Source organism: Eschscholzia californica, unplaced genomic scaffold, assembly GCF_041429995.1.
Source record: "Eschscholzia californica isolate CP2 unplaced genomic scaffold, dmEscCali1.0.p SCAF_4, whole genome shotgun sequence".
Taxonomy (NCBI): Eukaryota; Viridiplantae; Streptophyta; class Magnoliopsida; order Ranunculales; family Papaveraceae; genus Eschscholzia; species Eschscholzia californica.
In genome coordinates, this window is record NW_028238461.1 from 50,725,399 (window position 1) to 50,747,788 (window position 22,390).

General features: G+C 35.2%; 3 protein-coding genes across 3 annotated transcripts; 2 read left to right on the top strand and 1 right to left on the bottom strand.

The window, feature by feature from the left end:
• Positions 1-784: 784 nt before the first annotated feature.
• On the bottom strand, positions 785-3,150 carry LOC147545776 (cysteine proteinase inhibitor 6-like). The gene is made up of 4 exons (XM_086673289.1): positions 2,779-3,150; positions 2,360-2,582; positions 1,276-1,421; positions 785-1,129 (listed from the first exon to the last, which is right to left on the bottom strand). Exons 1-4 carry the CDS (start codon positions 3,022-3,024, stop codon positions 989-991), a joined length of 756 nt encoding a protein of 251 aa, XP_086529415.1. The 5' UTR covers positions 3,025-3,150; the 3' UTR covers positions 785-988.
• A 617-nt stretch (positions 3,151-3,767) lies between these two features.
• LOC147545777 (protein kinase family protein / protein phosphatase 2C (PP2C) family protein) lies at positions 3,768-9,397 on the top strand. Its single transcript, XM_086633351.1, has 11 exons — positions 3,768-4,549; positions 4,662-4,828; positions 5,330-5,397; positions 5,508-5,731; positions 6,050-6,101; positions 6,808-7,336; positions 7,435-7,504; positions 7,583-7,802; positions 7,910-8,014; positions 8,250-8,345; positions 8,952-9,397. The coding sequence occupies exons 1-11, from the start codon at positions 4,311-4,313 to the stop codon at positions 9,144-9,146; spliced, it is 1,965 nt and encodes a 654-aa protein (XP_086489477.1). The 5' UTR covers positions 3,768-4,310; the 3' UTR covers positions 9,147-9,397.
• Positions 9,398-14,979: 5,582 nt separating this feature from the next.
• LOC147545778 (uncharacterized) lies at positions 14,980-15,741 on the top strand. The gene has a single exon (XM_086635864.1). It carries the CDS (start codon positions 14,980-14,982, stop codon positions 15,739-15,741), a length of 762 nt encoding a protein of 253 aa, XP_086491990.1.
• Positions 15,742-22,390: the final 6,649 nt, after the last annotated feature.

The following is a 22,390-nucleotide window of genomic DNA, read 5'->3' on the forward strand; positions in this document are numbered from 1 at the left end:
CAGCCCATTAACAAACAGTCCTTAGCCCATCACAGCCCATAAGACACCTAAATTTCAAATGGCCCACCCACCAATCATAGCCCACAAAAGTATGCTTTCGTACAACGGCCCATTAACTAACAGCCCATGGCCTACCACAGCCCATAATTACACCTAAATTTCACATGGCCAATCCACCCACCGTAGCCCACAAAAAGACACTTACACACGACTGGCACGAGAACGCCGCTGCAGGGTGGCAGGTGTTTTCGGTGTGTCGCTACAGGGTGGCAGGTGTTCTCGGTGTGGCAACAGCGTCCGCTGCAAGGTAGCAGGTGTTTCCGGTGGCACGAGAACGCCTCTGCAGGGTGGCAGGTGTTTCCGGTGCGCAACAACGTCAATAAGCTTTGCCACCATGTACCAATCTCCTATGAAACATTGATAGCTGTCTACGGTGGCAGGTGTTTTCGGTGCGGCAACAGCGGCAAAGCAACCTCCTATGAAACATTAATAGCTGTCTATGATGGCAGGTGTTTTCGGTGCGGCAACAGGCGCGCCATGGATCAACCTCCTATAAAACATTAATAGCTGTCTGACATCAACAAGCTTTGCCTACACATGACAACCTGGGGTGGCTGAAGCCTTTGCACAAGGGTTCAGAAATCAGCCAGTTCCTCCAGGGGGCAATGGACTTCCCTTTGCCTATTATCAAACACTAACCTGTACATTTTATGCTGCAAGCACCTCACGAGAGAGTTAAGTGCAAACAGTTCAGAATTTTGATAAAACAAAGAACTCCACAAAATAACAGCCAAACACACACAAACTTCATATTTGAAACCATTACAGAACAACCATAATAAGACTGGATATCATTTACATCAACCATGTTCATAACTGCAGTTATTTATTGAGTATCGACACTATTAAAGCGGCAGAATATGTAATATAAGAAACATAGTATTATATGTAAACGATTATCATCCAGTCTATCTATTACATAGACATATCAGTCAGAGTGTTCATGTTCCATCTGATTCAAATGAAACGTACCCTCCTCGTTCTTGTGGACTTCAACCTTGTATTTCTCTTCTTTGCTTCCCCTCTTAACCTTTAGAAGCATATTAAACTTGGCAGACTCTTCAATCACCTGCACCCCCATACAATAGATTACTCAGTAATACCATCCATATTTCGGGCTGTAATAATCCACTTTAGAGAACACAAGCAAGGAGGAATATATCATAATAAAAATTATAATATACTAATGATGAGTAGCGATGGATAATGAATGACCTCAGCCTTGGCAAGAAGGATATCTAGCAATTCAAATGGGGCCAGAGAGTTAGACCTCTGCTGGATAGTCTTCACAGCATGGTCTGCTGCATCTTTAACTGCAGGATCATCTGCAGGTACTTCCCTCCATCCTGGCCCATGCCCCTCTGATTACATTATCAGGCCAAGTGTTATTACTCTACAATATCCTACCCAACTCAGAGGGCCTTCAGAGTCCAACAATCATGAAAGTTGAAGATGATCATAGTTCTCAAAACACAATATAAGGAGACGGAAGCATTTCACTTAAATGGTACAGGGAAGTTTATACGAAGCAACATTACTTAAATTGAGTGAAGGAGAAAGGAATGTTGTTACTCCCAAAAAAACATTAAAACAAACTTGTGCGAAAATGTAAACATTTAACATAAAGCCCAGCCTCATCCATACAATGCTCAAAAATTTAATATTATTTTCTTAACTCTTTAAAATACTCTTTTAGACGCCGATATATTCATTGAAGTCACTGTAAATGCAATATGGTTACATGTTTTGAATATATACAAAAGCAGTTCAAAATTTAAGCCAAATGTAGCTCTGCGCTACCTAAGGCTAAGAAGAACTTGATGTGTAATTCGTGTTAAGTTGGTGGACGTCCAACTCGAAACTAATTGACAGTAAGTGGAGAGGACCTAGATAGTATAGTCTTGGATCTTGGTTACTACAATACCCTTTTCCATGTAAGACTATTCTCACACGCTCCTTCATTAGTGCGCCTTTTTGAGCCTAACGCGTCTTTTTAAGGTCAGTAGCCATTAGACTTATCACGTGTGGGCCTAGCTCAGATAACATGTTAAATTTGCGGCCATCCTACTCAAAACTAATTGGCAACGAGTAGAAGGCGAAGGCACAGACAGTATATTCTTGCTTGCTAAGTACCATTCAACCAATAGTTAATCATGATGAATTATTAGGTTGACAACTACAGAACACTTCTACAATATTTGAATGAAACGAAAGACCAATATAATGACGTTCAAGGTCACAAATCATTCTCTACCATCGTAATCAAATATGATACTGGAGTTGCAGAATAATTAGTCACCTCGTTTAACCCCAAGATCAGAAGTGGTAATGGAAGCAGGGGAGTCTCCGGCGTGGTTAAATTCCTGCAATTCCTTGAAATTCAACCATGGCTTCGACCAGATCTTTGCCTCGTATATCTTCTTCTTACCAGCATCTAAAACTTCCAGAGTAAGATGGTGCAAAGTACCAGCCACTACTTGCTCTTTCGCCTTCAGTACTTTCACAAACTCTAGAAGAGCATTCTGCCCAAACAAAAAAAATCAAACAATCAAAAGAATCATCAATTACCAAACAACTAAAAGAGAAAACCGAGAAGTTTCTTTCATTTCTAAAAAAAAAAAAAAAAAACCACAATCTTTATTATTCTAGGGTTAGGTCGTCACTCATCAGATGGATGAACATGTAGAGAGAAAGAGATAGTTTTAGAGAGAGAGAGACCTCTTTCTTGTTGTGTTCATCAACAGCAAATTTGGCAAGATCTTCAACCTCAATACTGTTATGTGATCCTTCTTGACAATCTTTAATCCCACCGACGGTAGCCATCTTAATGGAGGAATCAATTTCGCTGCAAAACCCTAGTTCGGAGAATAGTGAACAGATCAGAACAACCAAAATACTACTAGCAAAGAAGAAAGTAGAAGAAGAAGAATAATCTTTATGAACCCTATCTGTTGAAAATCTCATCTCTTTCTTTTTTTCTCTCTAAAAGTCCAAATTCTCCCTCGCTTTTGTGCTCTTTCCCTCCTTTTTCGCATCGATTCCTGTCACCACGTTCTCTCCATTCCTCGCCACGTGTTCCTCTTGCTTGTCGGTATAGTTAAGACCGGTAGTTGATGTCTTCGCTACAAAGGAAAGTGGAAACCCAATTGTGGAATTTTAAAGGCACTACTGCAATTGTTAAGCCCAAATTTCTTTGATATAGCCCAACTTGAGTTTGGGCTTGTATTTTTTATATCTATAACCTTGTGGGCGAACAGAACAAAAATAATAAGGGAAGTTTTGAGACTTAAGGTACACCAATTTTAGAAAGGCACACACGGTCAGAAACACAACGTACAAAATCAGAGTTTTATAAAGGTATACACACCCAGCACCCTCGCTGTATCTAACCATTCGCGGAGAATTGCATTACGATCACATATTTATCTATGCTTCGAAAGTTTTTATTTGTTTTGGTGGCATTGAACGTGTTTTTTCTTTCTTTCAACTGAAACACCTCTAGTTTGCTGGAATTCTAGAATTGGAGTAAAATAATTTCATTACACGTAAGACTACAACTACTATAAGCGCATGGACCTCATCGTGTTCCATTAGATACATGTAGTTATGGACTGAAAAATGCCATTCTCAATCAACAAAATGCACTTAAATCCAAAAGTACTTTATATATAATCCATTTTTATGTCATTGTTTTGTTTTCTTTAATTATTCCTCTCCATAGGTTTTTACATGTGGAGGTTGAACTCTACATTATTAATATTGATATGAGATTCCATCTACCAACATTGGTCATTTAAAAATATATGTTAAGTGTTCTTTTGAACTTATGTGCCTTCCTTTTTGTTGCAAGAAAGGGTTTAGCCTTAGTACTCTCCCACGGTCCCAATCCCTAGACCGTAGTCATGATTGGATGAGTCGTGAGAATTTTTTTTTTTTTTCGGTTGAGAAATCGACTAGACAATATCCGCTTTATTTAGTAACTAAGTTACATGGGACAAAACTTGGTGATAAACTACTTCCACTTAGATTCGATCTCAAGACCTCATGGCCTTGAGAGGGATGTACTACCGCCGAGTGATGGACCCGTAAGAAATTTGACCTTGGATGGTCGGAACTCGGGAATAGGTTATAATGGTATTACCTGGATGTACATAATCTTTGTACAAATAAACCTTATGCTTATTGAGCCAGCCTTCACAGGAATCATACAATCTTAGAGAGAGAAAGAAGTTCTAGTGAGAGAGAGAGAGATGGTGATGGAGTTGGAAATAATGGAGCCAAACACTTGCATAAGAGGTTGTTGCAATAGTAAAACAATCCCATTACATCTATCACCTTCATCTTACTCTCTTCTCTCTCCAATTGCTAAAGGTGCTGAAAGTATTGTTTATGAAGCAATTCTTAATGGTAAAAGAGTTGCTGTTAAAAAACCCATCTTATCTACTTCTGATGATATCAACAAATTTCACAAAGAACTTCAGTTATTATGGTTTGTTTTATTTCATTTCTTCCCCAAATTTTCATTTTTTTATCTTCAATTAACAATTCAATTTCGATTTTTATGATGATTATGATTATGGGTTTTTGTTGAAAAATTAAAGCGAGCTAGATCATTCAGGGATTGCTACATTGATTGCTGCTCATGCTAGACCACCCAATTATATGTTCTTTTACCCATTATTTGAATCTGGGGATCTTTCTGCTAAATTACATGTTCATGAATGGACTCCAACTATTAAAGATTCCCTTTCTATCAGTCTCCAACTTGGTAAATTTCATCAATTTTCTATTCTTTGTTTACTAATTACAATTCTTATGAGATTACATATGATTATTAAGTGAATCTGGAATTGGACTTTTGTTACTGATGATTGATGAAAACCTAAATGAGAAACTTTTGATTTCTTGTCTCAATTCAAAGTCTCAAAATTTATTAGGGCTAATGAAATCTTCATGTATCATGAGTTGATGTTAGTATTGTAAAAATGTTACTTTTAGCCTAAAGAACTAAAACTGGAAGAAGCATTATGTATGTTGTTTAGTTGGAAGAACTACCTTCACTAGTTTTATGCCCTAGATGTCAATATCCATAAATTGCACTTAGGTGTTTGGAATCATAAGAGAAAAGTATTGGGAATGCTAAAATTTCGAAGTTGGTTATTTGTTTTTGTACAACTTATCGGTGTTTGACACGAGTAAATATATTAATTTGATAATAAGTGCTTTATAGAGTTGCTTAAAAATCGAAACTTTCATGTTTTATTTTCAGCAAAAGCTTTGCAATATCTACATAACCTTGGAATTGCACATAGGGATGTGAAGCCAGCAAATATTCTTGTAAAGATCTTTCAATTTTACCGACAACTCTCTTTGAGCGTTTTATTCGTATCGATGTTGATCGTTTCTACCAGTACAAATTTGATGTGGATATAACTTGGATTTTGCAGCTTGACAGGAATCTTCGTCCTCACTTAGCAGATTTCGGTCTAGCGGAATACAAGAAAGATCTCAAACTTGTTTCTGTTGAAAATTGGAAATCATCCGGGAAACCAACCGGTGGTTTCCACAAAAAGAATATGGTTGGGACACTAATTTATATGGCACCCGAAATATTGACAAAAGATATACACACAGAAAAATCAGATGTATACAGCTTTGGGATATCGATCAAGTAAGTACTTGGATCAAGAGATTTGGCCATATTAATTTTTCATCCATTTTAATAACACCGTAAGTCTTGCATCGTTGGAACGTATAACAAGAATGGAATAGATTTAACAGTGTTTTACATGTATTACAACAGTCTTTGCATTGGAATCTTTAGCTGTATCAAGGTCCGAAAACTTGATTGTACACCTCAAATTTTGGTTATGCAGCTCAATTTGTTATGTATAGACGGTAGAATAGTGATTTTTCATATACTTAGCTAGTTAACCTGGATTTGTACCCATATAAACTAAGAATACAAATCTACCAATGTATATTTCAGTGAGATCCTGACTGGTGTTGTTCCGTATACTGATCTTCGTGCAGAGGCCCAGGTATATATGTGAAACCCTTGTTTTTTATTTTTTCGATGGGTCTTAGAACCTGTAACCTCTCTTTGTTTTGCTATCTTAACCTATTTGACCTTCGGTTTCAACTAAATGTTCGAAAAAGCAACTTAATTAAATAATGCTCATGATTTGTATAGCTTGACATGATTATTTGTGTGCGAGGATCTCTAATTCACATCCACCTGGTTGGTATAGCTCAAACAGTAACATATATCTCTGTGTTATGTAGTCATTACATTGATGATAATTGAAATAGAAAGTCTATGGTTTATACCAAAAGTCAGCAGAGAATTATAATAATACGCTCTCAATAGATGTTTTCCCTCCAAACCAAGTCTTAATAAATTTATTTATGAAGAAAAGGGGAGTTAAGTAAAGCTTCCTTGTGGTGGCTAAGCTAGGGGCAATGAATGGGTTCGACTCAGCATGATCTATGACACATCATCTTGTTCATGCTTTTTGTTTGTTAATTAGCTAGAAATGTAAAGCCAAGTGTAGTTTATTGGACCTAATTTGGGACGAACTAGGTGTTGCTAGGTCCTGGGGGAGTACGACAGGTTTCAGCTTGGCTATGGTCAACGTAACTGTTTGCAATTTCATGACTGTCAGTTGTTCGACTATTACCATGTTCTTGCAGAATCTTGACTAGCTGCTATATGTTTCTTATTTTCCCTGAAAATACTTCCTGCAGGCCCACACCGTACTGGAAATGAACTACACAGAACACCAACTCACAGCAGCTGTAGTGTCTGAAGGACTGCGACCAGTTCTCGCTGGATCTGAATCGGGTGCACCTGCAAGTCTAGCCTCACTAATCCAGAGGTGTTGGGATCCAAATCCTCTTAATAGGCCTTCATTTGATGATATTGTTTCGGAACTAGATCCAATTGTAAAACATATAACAGAAGATCAAGAGGAGATTAAGATTCTAGGTGATCCGTCCTCAATTGACGTAGATAGTCTTCCAAGTTATATTGAGGCTGTAAATTGGGCCACTCAAGGAGAACAGTTGTCAAGAGAAGCTTCACTTGTAGCTAATGTGAATTCCGGAATCTTTGCCGATTCTTCAGATGAGCCTTTAGCTCACCATCCAGTTTTATCTTCTGGATCCTTTGCCACTTGTGGGAGAAGAGAAAGCATGGAAGACACACATTTTTTGATGCCTCACATGTATGACAAGAAAGATATTCATCTGTTTGGCATCTTTGATGGCCATCGAGGTGCACAATGAAGTCACCCGTTTCAAGTATATATTATAATAAATAATATTATCCCATGGTAAAATATATTACCTTTTTCTAACGCTATGCTTGTACAGGTGGAGCAGCTGCTGAGTTCTCTGCTCGAGCACTACCAAGATTCTTGCAAACATTAAGCTCTACAAAAAGGTTTGATCAACTCTTGTGTGCTTATGTTTTTCCCTTTACTTCTCATATCGTGATATATGACAGTTTTTCTTGTACCAGTCCCTCAGATGCATTATCAGAAGCATTTGTGAAGACAGATGCCGCGTTTAGGAATGAGTTGGCTGCCCAGCGTAGTTCAAAAGGAGTTATACAGAAAAATTGGCATCCTGGTTGCACTGCAAGTACTGCATTAATAGTCAGGAACAAGCTTCTTGTTGCTAACGCTGGTGATTGCAGAACAATTTTATGTCGTGGCGGTCATGCCTTCCCACTTAGTACGGTGAGACTAAAAGACTTGGTCAAGCCATTAGTTTACAAATCTTATATTACCATATACTAAAACTTGTGCTTATAGTAATACATCAATTACATGAATATTGGAAACAGGATCATGTTGCAAGTTGTCTTGAGGAGAGAGAACGTGTTGTCAGAGCAGGTGGTTTTGTCAAATGGCAAGTTGATACGTGGAGAGTTGGTCCTGCTGCTCTACAGGTAATACTTCCTCTTTTTTTCGCTAGAATTCATTTTATCGGAGTTCACTAGTGTGTCTAAGAAGGGTTGAAGAGAACAATGAGTGGGTAGGTTGTTGGAGAGAGGGGAGAGTGCATTGGACCGCGTTTAGATTGGAAAGAACCAAGTTATCAAGTTGCCTTCCGTGTGGCTCTTTATCCACTTGTAGCTTGGGAACTTAAACTACTAAATTTGTACAGAATCACTTGTTTGACAGGTTACACGGTCAATTGGTGACGATGATCTGAAGCCTGCTGTCACAGCCGAGCCTGAAATAACGGAGACTATTTTAACCTCAGAGGATGAATACCTGGTAAGGATGCTTAACTACCAATTCAAAGTGTATTTCGTACTGTACTACTGTAGTTAGATTATGGGTTCTAGTTACGACATGCTAAAATCCTGATATGGTTGAATATCAAGCAACGAATCAAAAGCTTCGCCAAGCGCCTTATCATTTTTGACAGAACATTGATTCAGAATTCCAGCAAGGCTTTTCGATTGAAACCAACATAGTGATCACCCACCCATGAAATCACTATAATTATTTTCCGAAATTTTTATGCCGACTATGTTAGAGTGACCAAATAGGTAAAAATATGAATCGAAAAGGTTTATTTGAACATTTTTGCTCCATGACCCTATTCAAATCCAATATTTCGTAAATAACTAGATGCAATGCCTGTTTAAACTTACTGTACCTGAAGTATTATGGGTATACGGGTTCTCATTGACAACTTTGTAAGTATATTCTTACTTCTCATATCTCTGAAAAGGTCTAAAATTGCAAGTTATATAATTCATCCCGCTGAAAGTTAACAAACTGGAAATACCTTAAGCCGTTAAGCGAACATATGAATTAAATCAGATTCACGAGAAGCAGACTAACTGGTTTATATGTTACATGGCTGGTTTTCAGGTGATGGCTAGTGATGGACTCTGGGATGTGGTTAAAAATGAAGAAGTTATTTCTATCATAAAAGATACAGTTAAAGAGCCTGGAATGTGCGCGAAAAGATTGGCTACTGAAGCTGCCGAACGTGGGAGCAAAGATAACATCACTGTCATAGTTGTTTTCCTTGTCCCAGTCTCTACTGCTGAGAGAGTTTACTGAGTTCGGAGCTCGCTCTCGTTTATTCATGTCCATGTAAAGAGGTATAAGAGAAAATAAGAATGGTATTCTTTTCGAATGATAGAAGTGGTGAAATCACATTATATACTTCTCCTTGTGAAGTGTGAATGTATTATATTTAAAATGTACAATTTTCTTATCCTAATTTGTTGTTGTATTATTCAGTACTTTAGGTGTTGGATATTCTGATACCAGCAGTGAATAAAATGCCCTTCTAGGTTTGATTTGATGAACCTCTCTCTCCTTTATATATCTCGTATCTATTCGTTAAAAAAACTTTAGATATTGAGCTAGTTTTCTAACCCTCCTTTTTTTTTCATCTATTTCACCGCCAACACCATTATCTACCACATCGATTATCAGCAGCGAGGTAGTCGACGTGAAATATTAGGGAGTTCTAAAATGAGAGGGAGTTCTAAAATGAGTGGCCCGACCCCTACAAATCAAAGAAACGTCACATCCTCCCCTTAGATTTACGCCGTTGCAAAACCTTAGGTGCCCCAAATATTAGGGAGTTCTAAAATGAGTGGCCGGACCCCTTACGCCGTGGCAAAACCTTACGTGCCCGTAACTAGCTAGGGCAAAAAAAAAAAAAAAACTAGCTAGGGCATGAAAACTCTCCATATTTCATTAGGGGTATTTAGCGATACCACTCATCCCTAATGTTCAATTAGGGATACCCCTTTTTTGTACTTAAAAGTACAAAGCTACCTTTATTCTTATTGTTTTTTTTTTCTTCGATATCTTATACCTCTTCGATGTTATGTTTATCAACTTCTTTTCGTTTCTTATAATTTTTTTTTTCTCTTATATATCTTTTTTTAATTTACCAACAACATTTATCAAAAATTTAAAATTGATAAATCACAACGACCGACATATTGTATTTTCTTTTATTGTCTTTCGTATCACTACGACCGACGTAACACTTTAACTTTGGTCTTCTCATGATTTTTTCTATCTAGTTTGTAAATTCACGACTAACAGAACACTCTAATTTTGTTCGTTCTAAGAATTTTGCAACCTCATTTGTCCATTGAGTAATTTTATTTGAACTTTTTTTTATTTTTTGTTCGATTCATAATCTCAATTTCCATTTGTATTTTTTAAATGTATACGAGTTATAATCAATAAAAAGAACAATAGATATCAAGAGGTTTTGTTCAAATCAGTCACATACATCAATTTTAACGTAAAATAAAAAACAAATAGAAAGTTAATTTTTTTAAAAAAAATTACGTTTTTTATTTCGAATTGTTGTGATTTATCAATGTAAATTAAAAAAAATGGTTAAGAGAAAAAAAAAAACTATGAGAAACGAAAATAAGTTGATAAGCATAACATCGAATAGTAATAAGAGACCAAAGAAAAAAAAGAAACAATAAGAATAAGGGTAGTTGTGTACTTCTAAGTTCAAAAAAGGGGGTATCCCTAATATCCAATTAATAAAGGGGTATCCTAATTGGACATTAGGGGTGAGGGGGTATCGCTAAATACCCCTTTAAGTTATAGTAATTAATATTAGAGTTAATTCCTATATGGCCCCCTACTTTGTGACCAGCTTCCTTTATGGCCCCTTTTTTTTCGTAAATTCAAATATGACCCCCTATTTTCAAGTAAATGTCATTACTACCCTTTTTAATTCTAAATTTAAAACATTTAAAAAAGTTATTTCCACCTCACCCCTCTCTCTCTCTCTCCACCTCATCTCTCTCTACAACTCACCCCTCTCTCTCTCTCTCTCCAATTCACCTCTCTCTCTTTCCAACTCACCTCTCTCTCTTTCTCTCTTCCGGGCGGCGACTTTAATCAGAGAAGATGAAGGTGAGTTGGAGAGAGAGAGAGAGAGAGAGAGAGAGGTGAGTTGGAAAGAGAGAGAGAGGTGAGTTGGAAAGAAAGAGAGGGGTGAGTTGTAGAGAGAGATGAGGTGGAGAGAGAGAGAGGGGTGAGGTGGAAATAATTTTTTTTTAAATGTTTTAAATTTAGAATTAAGAAGGGCAGTAATGACATTTACTTGAAAATAGGGGACTATATTTGAATTTACGAAAAAAAGGGGGTCATAAAGGAAGTTGGTCACAAAGTAGGGGGCCATATAGGAATTAACTCTTAATATTATGATATGTTATTTTGGAATAATTTTTGGCTTCCTAGTAAAAAAATCTATACCTAAACACACATTTAGTCCACCCTAATGTTAATATAGGATTTTAAGTCAAAATGATAATTATAAGGGAGATTTTATAAGGCCCCCTCATTTTTGTTAAAAGGCCTCCTCTCAGTGATAATTTAGCAAGTAAAATGGTTTATGGGGAGGCCTTTTAACAAAATTGGGGAGGCCTTATAAAACTTCCCTAATTATAATGGATATTTACTCCAAATTGACCTATCCCTATATAAAAAAACAGATCTCTATCATTTCTATTTAATCATAATACCCATTATAATCTTTTATATAAGAAAAAATTCACTTTGAAAAACCAATCCTCAAAATTTTCTTTCTTTTTTTTTCTGAGATTTTTTCGATTGATTTCAAACTTACTATCTTTTTCGCAATATACACGTTATTTAGTATCAATTACGTATATTTCTACAACAAAACACATTTAGTATAGTTAAAGTATGTCTAGAAGTTAAAGTTACAGTATTTTCTGTTTATTGATTTTTTGTTTTGTTTTGTTTTATAAATAACGTGTTATTTATTGTTAAAGTTTCATAATTTATTTCATTTTTTTTTAATATTATCATACATCACATTATCTATCAACGATGTTTGTTCTAAAAGGGAAAATGACTAAAATCCTATTTTCTGAGAAGATTGCACCTTAATCCCCTTTTAAAGTTTATTTTAGGCTTAAAATCTGTGGACCCTTGTTAGAACATAACAACTCTATACTGAGTCACTGACCAATACTAAGAACTGAAATATCTCATTTTGAAGAAAAGTACTTAAATATTTATTTTATAAGCTTAAATATGTCTAGAGTTCCAAGCTATACAAGTTAATATTAAGCGTCGACCAGTCTTGATACACAAAATATTCCAAATTTATTGTTGATAATTATGTCTAAACAACACAATTTTTGGAAAATAAATAAAAGAATTAATAAAAATATAATATTTATTTATTTTAGGTTTTTACTAAAAATGAAATTTTGGGTTATGGGAAATCCTTTATTGACCCAATGAAGACATGGCATATCAACTAAAACTCCATTAAAAAAATTCTTAATGTTGGCAAATCTTATTTATAAAGGGTCATGGGTTGAAAGTCCAAAAGTTAGGAAAAATTCAGTCCAAGATCCACCCTTAAAGATCTATAGGTTTTTAGTCATTTGTCTAAAATGCCAAAATACCCTCAGTCAACAGATTTTATACATCTGGTAGTTTGTGCAATGCATTTGGTAGCTTGTTTAATGCATCTGGTAGTTTGTATATTGCATCTGACAGTTTGTACAATGCATTTTTAAATATGTAATCCATTTTAATCTATGATTTTAGGTTCTTAGCATCTGAAAAATTAGGTTACGAACTTGACTTTTTATGAGTCTTAGATGTAATGCATTTCTAATTCAATGTTGGTATATTGTATTAGGTAGTTTGTACAATGCATTTTTAAGTGTGTAATTGTATCTGGTAAATTGTACAGACTATGTGAATAATGTACAATAATTCTGAAAATGCATGGAGAATCATAAGTAATGCTTGAAAAATATAATGAGCAATGTAAGGTACAAGTTCGACAATGTTAGAGTAATGGTTGAATTATAAAATACAAATGAAGTATACATTGTATGTAATGTATGGTACAACTATTACAATGCGACATTAATGGTTAAAATATAAAAGAAGCTTGAAGAAAATACATTGTATTATCATTTCTTAAACATTCTTAAAAATGTACATATTGTAAATCATTAGACAATTAGAACATACATTTTAAAAAATGTACAAACTATCTGAACAATGTACCACACTATCTAAATAATGTACCATAATTCTGAAAAATGTGTACAGAATTATATGTATAAAGAGGTAAAATTGTAAGAAAGAAAAAAAAAATCCTAGAGATGGGATTTAGTGCATTGGGATACGTTTTTGGACTAGATGTGGATTTATAGTTTGTTTTTGGACTGTTGATTCATTTTGGGAGATGAATGTACTATTTGTACCAATAAAGCCTTGTTCTTTTGACCTCCCACCCATTTTTTCTTATTAATTAAAATTGAGACTCTTTTACATCGGTTACCCAAGAAAAATCTTATTACTTTCAACAAAAAAAAATCTTATTAATGTCCTATCGATTTATTTGCATACAAATATTATTTAAGGGCAAAATATATCACTAAACATCAGAACATCTCATTGAGTTTCAAGTACAGTGTACCACATAACATGAATTTAAAAAGAAAAAGACTTTGAAAACCTTATGTGTCACTGTAAGTTTTATAAATCGAGTTCCCCACGACAATGACTTCTAGAAACTAAAGAGTAATATGGTGAAGTAAACTTTTAGGAAGAAAATCTCTTTTACAGTCCTAATTTGATTGGATATGTAATATTTGACTACTTTATAAACTTGGTAATTAAACCTAAGATAATTAGAGAAGTATGAGTTAAGAAAATTAATATATATGATTCATATACTTTCAAACATTAGTCCTCTGTCAGTTTACTATCTTAAAGTAACCTTGTTGACTTAAGTATCTTTTACAATATTTGGAAGTTAATTACATATTTGGTGTTTTTATGGAGTTTCCTTGAATTCACCAATGGAATAAACCATAATAAATAAAATATCTCAACTCAAATATCTACCCTAGGCAAGTGTAAAAATCACCCAATGGCCACGTGGGACTAGAGACTTCATGATTGAATTCAAAATCGAAATTGAATTTAAACTATTCTGTCACAAATTTTTGTAGTACAAGAAAAATGTTCCTAGATTAGTGTCATTTGAAGAAATACGACGATTGACTAGAACAAAACATTATTGATTGAGTTTATATGTAGTTTTGATTCTTTACCAAAAAAGAAACTCATGAAACGAACGATCGTGTTTTGTAAATGGACATATACGTTAGCAAATGGTCATCGGACCATTTTTATATGGAAAAAAGATATATCCCCTTGTTATTCATTACCAACAGTTTCTGAAAAAGATTTTTAAAAATCGAAGTAAGATCAAACGAAACCTATATTTAGTATACCGCGTGTTAAGAACATTAATCACCATCAAATCCCCAAGATTAAGTGGGATATAAAAAAGTGATTATAATTGGTTAATCTTACTTTTGCACTTTGTATAGGTTTCGATGGGTCGTGACGATAGAGATATGCCTCGAGATTTTACACGTATAATGTCGAAAATAATCTTTGCCCCTCCACAAAATTTAAAAATAAGTAGTAAGTATCATTTTCCTAAAACCATATAAAACTCCAAAGATTAGAGATTTATATACATTTAGAAACAACTCATGTACTTATTGGTTTAGTTTCATGAGCCTACCCTTAGTGTCTACTTTTATAGTCCTTATAACTAAAGAAGAGGGATATTATTTCCATACTTTGAAGATTTATATTGAAATTTTCATTATAAATGACACAATCATTCCTCTCTTATTTATACTCAAACGTTTCACTTCAAGAAATCACAACTCAAGAAAACTACTAGTCTCATTGGCTCATTTTGCTTGCCATTTTCTCTCTCTCTCTCATGGAAGCTTGTCTTTCAACAACTTCAACCCTTTCACTTTCAGATCAAGAATCCAACCCTTTTATAGATACCCAAATCAAGAACAAGCAAGAAAACCCCAAAATGGAGCTCAAACCCGATCACTTTCTTGATCTAAAGCTTTCAAACAAGCATTTAGAACTCGGGTCAACACCACCAAAGATCCAACCCGCTAATAACCCGATTCAAGTCTCAGACAATATGGGTTCTTTTAGACCCAAAATTTCAACTTCATCTGCTAAGGAGTCTAAGATTTTTTACTGCAACTTTTGTCGTAGAGAATTCTATAGTTCTCAAGCTTTGGGTGGTCATCAGAATGCTCATAAACGAGAGAGAAACTTAGCCAAACGAGGGCAAAATATTGATGATATGGGTTTCGGGTACGGGCAAAATTTTGTCAACCCGTACCAGAATTTGTCGAGCTATCCTCTTCGTCAGAATGGATCTTTATTCAACAGATCTCTTGGCATCCGTCCACACTCAGGAATTCATAAGCCATACTACTCATGGCCAACCCTAACCGGGTCACGACACGGGAATAATAGTGGGTGGGCACGGCCCGGTTTGAATCAACAAGTCGGTCGGGTTGGCAATGTTGGGTTTCAATTACCCGGTTCCACGAGGGTCAATGATGGTGCTATTGCTAGTGTCAGTACAGCTTGGCAGTTGGGAGGTTCAACTCAGCCTACCGAGGGGTTTAGTACCGATGTTAAATCGGTAAAAATTCTTCCTCACACCGTAAAAATATCAAAGAATGGGGGTAGTATTCCTATTGAGAAGTCTGAGCAGTCCGAAACTATACAAGGTCAAGGAGAGGAAGAACTTGATCTAACTCTTAAATTGTAGGTTGTGTTTGTTTTTGTGTGTGTAATTCTTTGTTTTTTTTTTTGTGGTTCAAGGTCATGATCCATTGTTCTTATTAGATTAAAGAGAAGAAATTAGGGTTTCCACGCAGAGGTTCGATTAATCAATAATATATTGTTGTTCTTGTGTAATTCATTAGGAAAAAATAAAAAATAAAAAAACTAATTACATAAATAAAACAACATAGATGGTTATTTATTTTTATTTTCGTAAAGGTCACCGTGACTTTTTTTATCATAATCGATCATCATCGAATTCGCCATAAATACACTTTTCATCTCACATTATTTTTATGTGCGAATGTTGGGGGGCACAAATGGTTGATCAAGTTAGGAAAAATGCAAAATGACTTAAAAGGGGGCCTGACCACAGAAGCAAATGTAGGCAACTTTCATTGTCCGACCATTTAGAGAGAGAAATGATCTGATCAATAAGAGTTGACCACATCTTCGTTGTGCTGTTGAAGGCCCTTTTTTGGGCTATCTGCCGCTCCTCTTAAGTTAGTATACAAAAACATATCGTACCTTTGAATGATATATGTGTATATATTTGTATATTTACTTTCTTCTTTTACATAATATGAAATGTGAAGAAATCAACTCATCCTAACTCTTTAGAATATTATGTCAATTAAGAAGAATAAGATCTAAAAATCACTTATGTGACTGAGAGATGTCCAAAAGTGAATTAGTTTTGACTCTTGTTCATAAGTTATAGTTTTTCAATTAAAATGCACAAATAACCCCCAACTTTGTGACTAGCTTCCTACCTAGCCCCCTTCTTTATCAAACTATCCAGATACCCCCTTTCTCAGTTACCATTATAACTCCGTTAACTAGTCATCATCTCTCTCCTCCATCTCATCACCTCTCTCTACCACCTCATCTTCTCTCTTCTCGCACCACATCGTCTTCACCGGCGAAGTTGTCGCCCAACCAATTTTCCAGCCGGCGACCTTCAAACATAAAGGAAAAAAACATTTTTTTCCTCTAAAAAATCAATTTTTATTTTTTTTTCTTCTCTCCTCTGAACACTCCGACGAAGGGGAACAGAGCCAGAAGGTCTGTTCACGAACTGAGCCAGAAGGTCTGTTCACGAACAGACCTACCTCCGGTTTCCCTTCGCCGAAGTGTTTAGAGAGAGAGGAGAGAAGAAAATAAAAAGAAAATTTAGAGATAGAGCGGGGAGAGAGGAAAAAAATATTTTTTTATGTTTGAAGGTCGCCGGTGAAGACGATGAGGTTGCGAGGAGATGATGACTAGTTAACGGGATTATAACTGAAAAGGGGGATCATCTGGATATTTTTTATAAAGTAGAGGACTAGGCAGGAAGCTGGTCACAAGGTTGGGGGCTATTTGTGAAATAGGCCATTAAAATATTTGAGATTTGAAGTAATTACATATTTTGAAATATCATTTGTGAAAGGAAAAAAATCACAAGAGATTTTATTACCTGTCTCTCATAATGCTTTAGATTTTTTTTCAATTTGTTAGGGTTTGATGTTGTCGGTGTAGTTATTATTCGTAAATAGACATTTCATGCTTGTCGCGAGTCATTCTTACTGTATTGTGGTTTAGCAGACCGTACATTTTCTCCTTTTTCGAATTTTGTTTATTTATCTATTTGGTTCTATATGTTTAGTTAGGCCCATTGGACAGTTATGTCTGTTTGTCATTTGATTGGCCTAGTTCTTGGTTTGGCATTTAGCACCATGCATCCTTACAATGGGATCTTTCTATTACTAGATTGTATTTTTCCAGGGTAAAATAGAAAGTTCTATATGGCTCAAAGGTTGTTTCGACCGTCGATGCCACCTAGTGGATTTTATCAGTTATGATACCACATTTACTTTTTGAACTATATGTGATTTAACGGTCTGGATTGAGTTCAGTTGTCGTAGTTTTAACTATGTAATATATGTTGTTCTTAATTTTGTGACCACTAGGATGACTTCTAATCGTCTCTTTGGGATGTGAGATCTGCAGCAACTTCTCAAGTACCCTTTATGACATTATCAAAATCCATTTGGGACGGCTAAAAATTATTTGCAAAGAATTTTCACGTTTGTGACGATTTAGACACTTGCGTTAGGTGTAAAACAAGTTGTGTTGGTTGAAAACATTTTTGAACGATTTTAGAAAACATTTGCCACAGTTTCGAAACTACTTGCGACGTTATTTTAACACTTGTGTCTGTTTAGAGAGAAATTGTTTGTGCCAGTTTTCCAAGAAACCATTTGCAACAGTTTAGAGGTTCCTGTTTGTACTATGTTGAATCCTCTTTATGTTGTTTAAATGGTTTAAATTGTATCAAGTTTTAACCATTTGAATTAGAGATTTTTGTCGGAACCATCCATTTTGCCTTTGGAACAGAATGTGAAGCTGAAGCACCAACAGTTAGAGACAAGATTGTCCTTAAGTTCTACTGCCTGGTCCAAGCCTCCAAGCCCAAGCATGAGTTTGTTCATAGCGAAGGTTCCCTAGCACACTTATATCTCTAATTTTGCTTCCAAGGTCTAAGATAAATTTATAGGTTTAGTACGAACATGAGCTCTAATCGCTAGGCACTAGCTCATAGAAAAGGCCTTGACATAATTTGAGTAAGCCCATATAGGCCAAAGTATCGAACACTCCACCAAGTGACGTGAGAATGTCATACTTTTATTTGCACCTATCTATTAAACTTCGAGGGCCCTATGAATTTATCGAGAAATCTAGAATAGACCTAGATTCCAATTGTTTTAAATCATTTTTGAGAATCTAGAATAGACCTCGAATTCAATTGTTTTAAATCATTTTTGAGAATCAAATCAATAATTAGGGGTATATATCGAAAACAACTTATCATTGCACATATATCTTGTAATTAGTATTAGCTCAAGATACATTTTAAAGGACACTTAAGTAGCTAAGATCTTCATCCATCACTTTCATTGCCATCACACCCTTAAGTTAAAGAGATGTGGCTTCAATATCTTTTAGATCTTCATCACTTTCTTAAGTATGACCTTCTAGAATATATTTTCACATTTAATGTTTTTACTTTTTCTTTTTTAGAAAAGCAAGATTATAACAAAAATATTTTAATAAAAATCTCACATTGATATAGTGAGTTAATAAATGGAGTATCTCTTCATCCTAAAAATTGAAAGTAAATCACCATTGACCTTTAATAAAGCTAAAACTTTAATTAGTATATCTCAAGTTATCATCACCATTCCTAATGCAAGTAATTGGTAAATATTTACTAACAATCCACCTGGCTTGACCTAAACCCCTATGAAAATTCCAAAAAGTTAAAGATAATCTCAAGTTTCTTAGAAAATTTTCTTGTTATTCATGGATTAACATTGATACATTGTCCAAAAATGAGATTATAAGGTATACTAGCTAGAAATATACATAACTTAAAGATTATGCATTAATTAATTGAAAACAACCCATTCCCTTATTGTTGAGGGATTTTTGTTAGTGATAGCTAAAATGAGAAGGATATAGTTTTCCATATCTAAAAGATTCTAGAACTAATTTTCATGAAACGAATCGATATCTTTTTTTTTCTTATTTAAAGCAAACTAAAGAAGTTGAAAATAACTCGACATCAAGAACAAGTTCACTCATTGTTTCACAAACTCTCAATCATGGAAGCTTGTCCCTCAACAACTTCAACCCTTTCAGCCTCAAGTGGTCAAGAATCCCATCCTCGCGAGGATATTGTGGTCATGAGCAATGAGAATGCCATAACGGAGTTGGAAACCACCCAAGTAGGTCAGTTCCCAAATGGTATTTCTTCAATACCATCCGCATCATTGTCGGTCCCTGTTAAGGAAACCGAACGTCAAATTTTTACGTGTAACTTTTGTAACGGGGAATTTTATAGTTCTCAAGCTTTGGGTGGTCATCAAAACGCCCATAAACTCGAAAGAAGCTTTATGAAACAAAGGCAACTACTTGACCAAATGGGGTTTCGGTACTTGCAACACAGTTATAAGCGGAACCCGAGTATGGCAACATATCCTCTTCATTATCAGAGATTGTTACATAATCGAACCCCTCTTGGTATCAGGAATGATTCAGCTATTCGTAAGCCATATTATTCCTTGCCAAGTTTAGCTGAAACTCGTTACGGAGTTAATAATAGTTGGGTACGGCCAGGTATGACTCATCAACCGGGCCAGGCTGGTAATGTTGGGGTCCAGATGACTGACCAGGTTAATGGTACTATTGAGACTGCTCGGCGGACTTGGTTTCCTTCGCAACCCACAAGCGGTCAACCAGGTCAAGTTGGTCATGTTGGGGTCCAAATGACTGACCAGGTTAATGGTACTGTTGAGACTGCTCGGCCGTCTTGGTTTCCTTCGCAGCCCTCAAGCGGTCAACTAGGTCAAGTTGGTCATGTTGGGGTCCAAATGACTGACCAGGTTAATGGTACTATTGAGACTGCTCGGCCGTCTTGGTTTCCTTCGCAGCCGTCAAGCGGTCAACTAGGTCAAGTTGGTCATGTTGGGGCCCAAATGGTTAATGCTGCTACATCTAATGGTACTAGTAGTGCTACTAATCACCCCGTCTTTTTTCCTTCTCAACCCACCAATGGTACTGGAGTAGCGAATCGCTTGGTTGGTCATATTCCTCAGCCTAGTTCGATTCCCTTCGGTGGGGTTCGTCTTAGGGATCATGTATCTTCGGAAACTAGCCATGAAAATGAGACAGCAGGGGAAGAACTTGATTTAACTCTGAGATTGTAGGGTTAATGGATCTTGTACTTGCACTTTGCCTAGGCTTTGTTCATGTTGGGGCAAAAAGCTAATGTTCCATTGTCTTAGTCTTTGGATTTGGATGGCTGGCTAAGATTTAACAAAAAAATGTTCTAGCATGGAAAAATCTTGGGCATAGTGTGAGAAATGTTTTTCATTTGTTATGGTATTAGGATTAATTCACTTAGGGTTTATATTATACCCTTATTGTTTTCTATTCATGTTTTCTTTTACTTTATACATTTTGTTTGTAACCTTGAAGTTGACCCCTCAATTTCAGGAAGCATTCAGGACCAATGAAGCTAGTTTTTTATTTGATACATTTTGTTTGCTTTTATATGGTTCTTCACAATGGAAAGGCAGTGATGGTTATTTGTGTGGTTTTATCTGCAAAGTTTGTGACCTTTTTCGTCTTCAAAAGGTTCTTTTAATCTAGCATTATATGTTCTCAAAAATAATACACTTTTGATGGTTTATATACGGTGGATACTTTACTATTTTCGACTGATACGATAGAATTTGTCAATGAAAGAAATAAAGTGAGTGACGAGATGCATTTACTGTGTCGATTCGAAGGTTTAGTTTTGGTACAATATTTTTGATACCGTAGATTAACACGTTCGATAATGAACTCATCTTAAACTTCAAGACATAAATATTTATTTGATTCCGAAAATAACATGTTCATCAAAGCAGCATCAAGCCAAACATCTTGAGGATATATTAAGCATAAAGCAAGACAATCATGCAATACATTTGCTCGGAAGATTCAAGGGATAACTTTTAGTATGGTAGAGCTAACCATATAAACCCAAATGATTGCGTGTAAATATTAATTTTATCACTAAAATAATGTGCATTAAAGAATCATCAAACCTAAAGATACATAGTGAGTGTATCAAGGCCCAAGGGTAAAGGAAGAAAGTGGTGTGCTACATTTATTCCCCATAGAATATTAAGCCCAAGACTTGATTTTCAAATTTTTTAAGCTAAAAGGACAAATTCTTTTATTTGATTAAAAATCCAAAATCTATATTATTGCAAAACTTTGTTTGGTTAAAATTCAAATTTTTTTTTTGTAAACATCTTGCAAAACTGTTGTAAATTAATAAATAACTAAGGAGTTGAACACTAAAAAAATTGAGTAATCTTTTTTCACCATAAAAAAATTTTGCAAAAAAATTACAACAGTACCATTTTCCTTCTTCAACCTTCGTTCGTGAGAATCACAGATTTCTTTTTAAGGTATTGAATTTCATACTAACTACATTTCATCATTCTTGAATTATAGATTAAATTTGCCCTAATATTATGATTTAGATTTCAATTCTCAACACGGTCTTCAATTAATCGATTTCCGTTTTCTTCACTCCAGTTCGATACTATTTTTCTTCTTCTTCAAGCTTGGTTCGTGAATTACAGAGTAAGGTATTGAATTTCTATTTCATCCTATCTAACTACTTCTTGAATGATAAATTATTTATTTCTTAGGTTTACCTGTCTTACTTCAAGAATTTGCCCTAAAATTTTGATCGATTTCTGTTTCTTCAATTATCTGCAAAGTTTGTGACCTTTTTCGTCTTCAAAAGGTTCTTTTAATCTAGCATTATATGTTCTCAACAATAATACGCTTTTGATGGTTTATATACGGTGGATACTTTACTATTTTCGGCTGATACGATAGATTTTGTTAATGAAAGAAATAAAGTGAGTGACGAGATGCATTTACTGTGTCGATTCGAAGGTTTAGTTTTGGTACAATATTTTTGATACTGTAGATTAACATGTTCGATAATGAACTCATCTTAAACTTCAAGACATAAATATTTATTTGATTCCGAAAATAACATGTTCATCAAAGCAGCATCAAGCCAAACA

Coding starts and splice junctions, on each gene's coding strand:
- LOC147545776 (XM_086673289.1), bottom strand. CDS start 3,024: ATGAGATTTTCAACAGATAGGGTTCATAAAGATTATTCTTCTTCTTCT. Junction 2,583..2,778: donor ATGAACACAACAAGAAAGAG/GTCTCTCTCTCT, acceptor TTGTTTGGGCAG/AATGCTCTTCTAGAGTTTGT. Junction 1,422..2,359: donor TGATCTTGGGGTTAAACGAG/GTGACTAATTAT, acceptor TAATGTAATCAG/AGGGGCATGGGCCAGGATGG.
- LOC147545777 (XM_086633351.1), top strand. CDS start 4,311: ATGGTGATGGAGTTGGAAATAATGGAGCCAAACACTTGCATAAGAGGT. Junction 4,550..4,661: donor AAAGAACTTCAGTTATTATG/GTTTGTTTTATT, acceptor GAAAAATTAAAG/CGAGCTAGATCATTCAGGGA. Junction 7,337..7,434: donor CATCTTTGATGGCCATCGAG/GTGCACAATGAA, acceptor ATGCTTGTACAG/GTGGAGCAGCTGCTGAGTTC.
- LOC147545778 (XM_086635864.1), top strand. CDS start 14,980: ATGGAGCTCAAACCCGATCACTTTCTTGATCTAAAGCTTTCAAACAAG.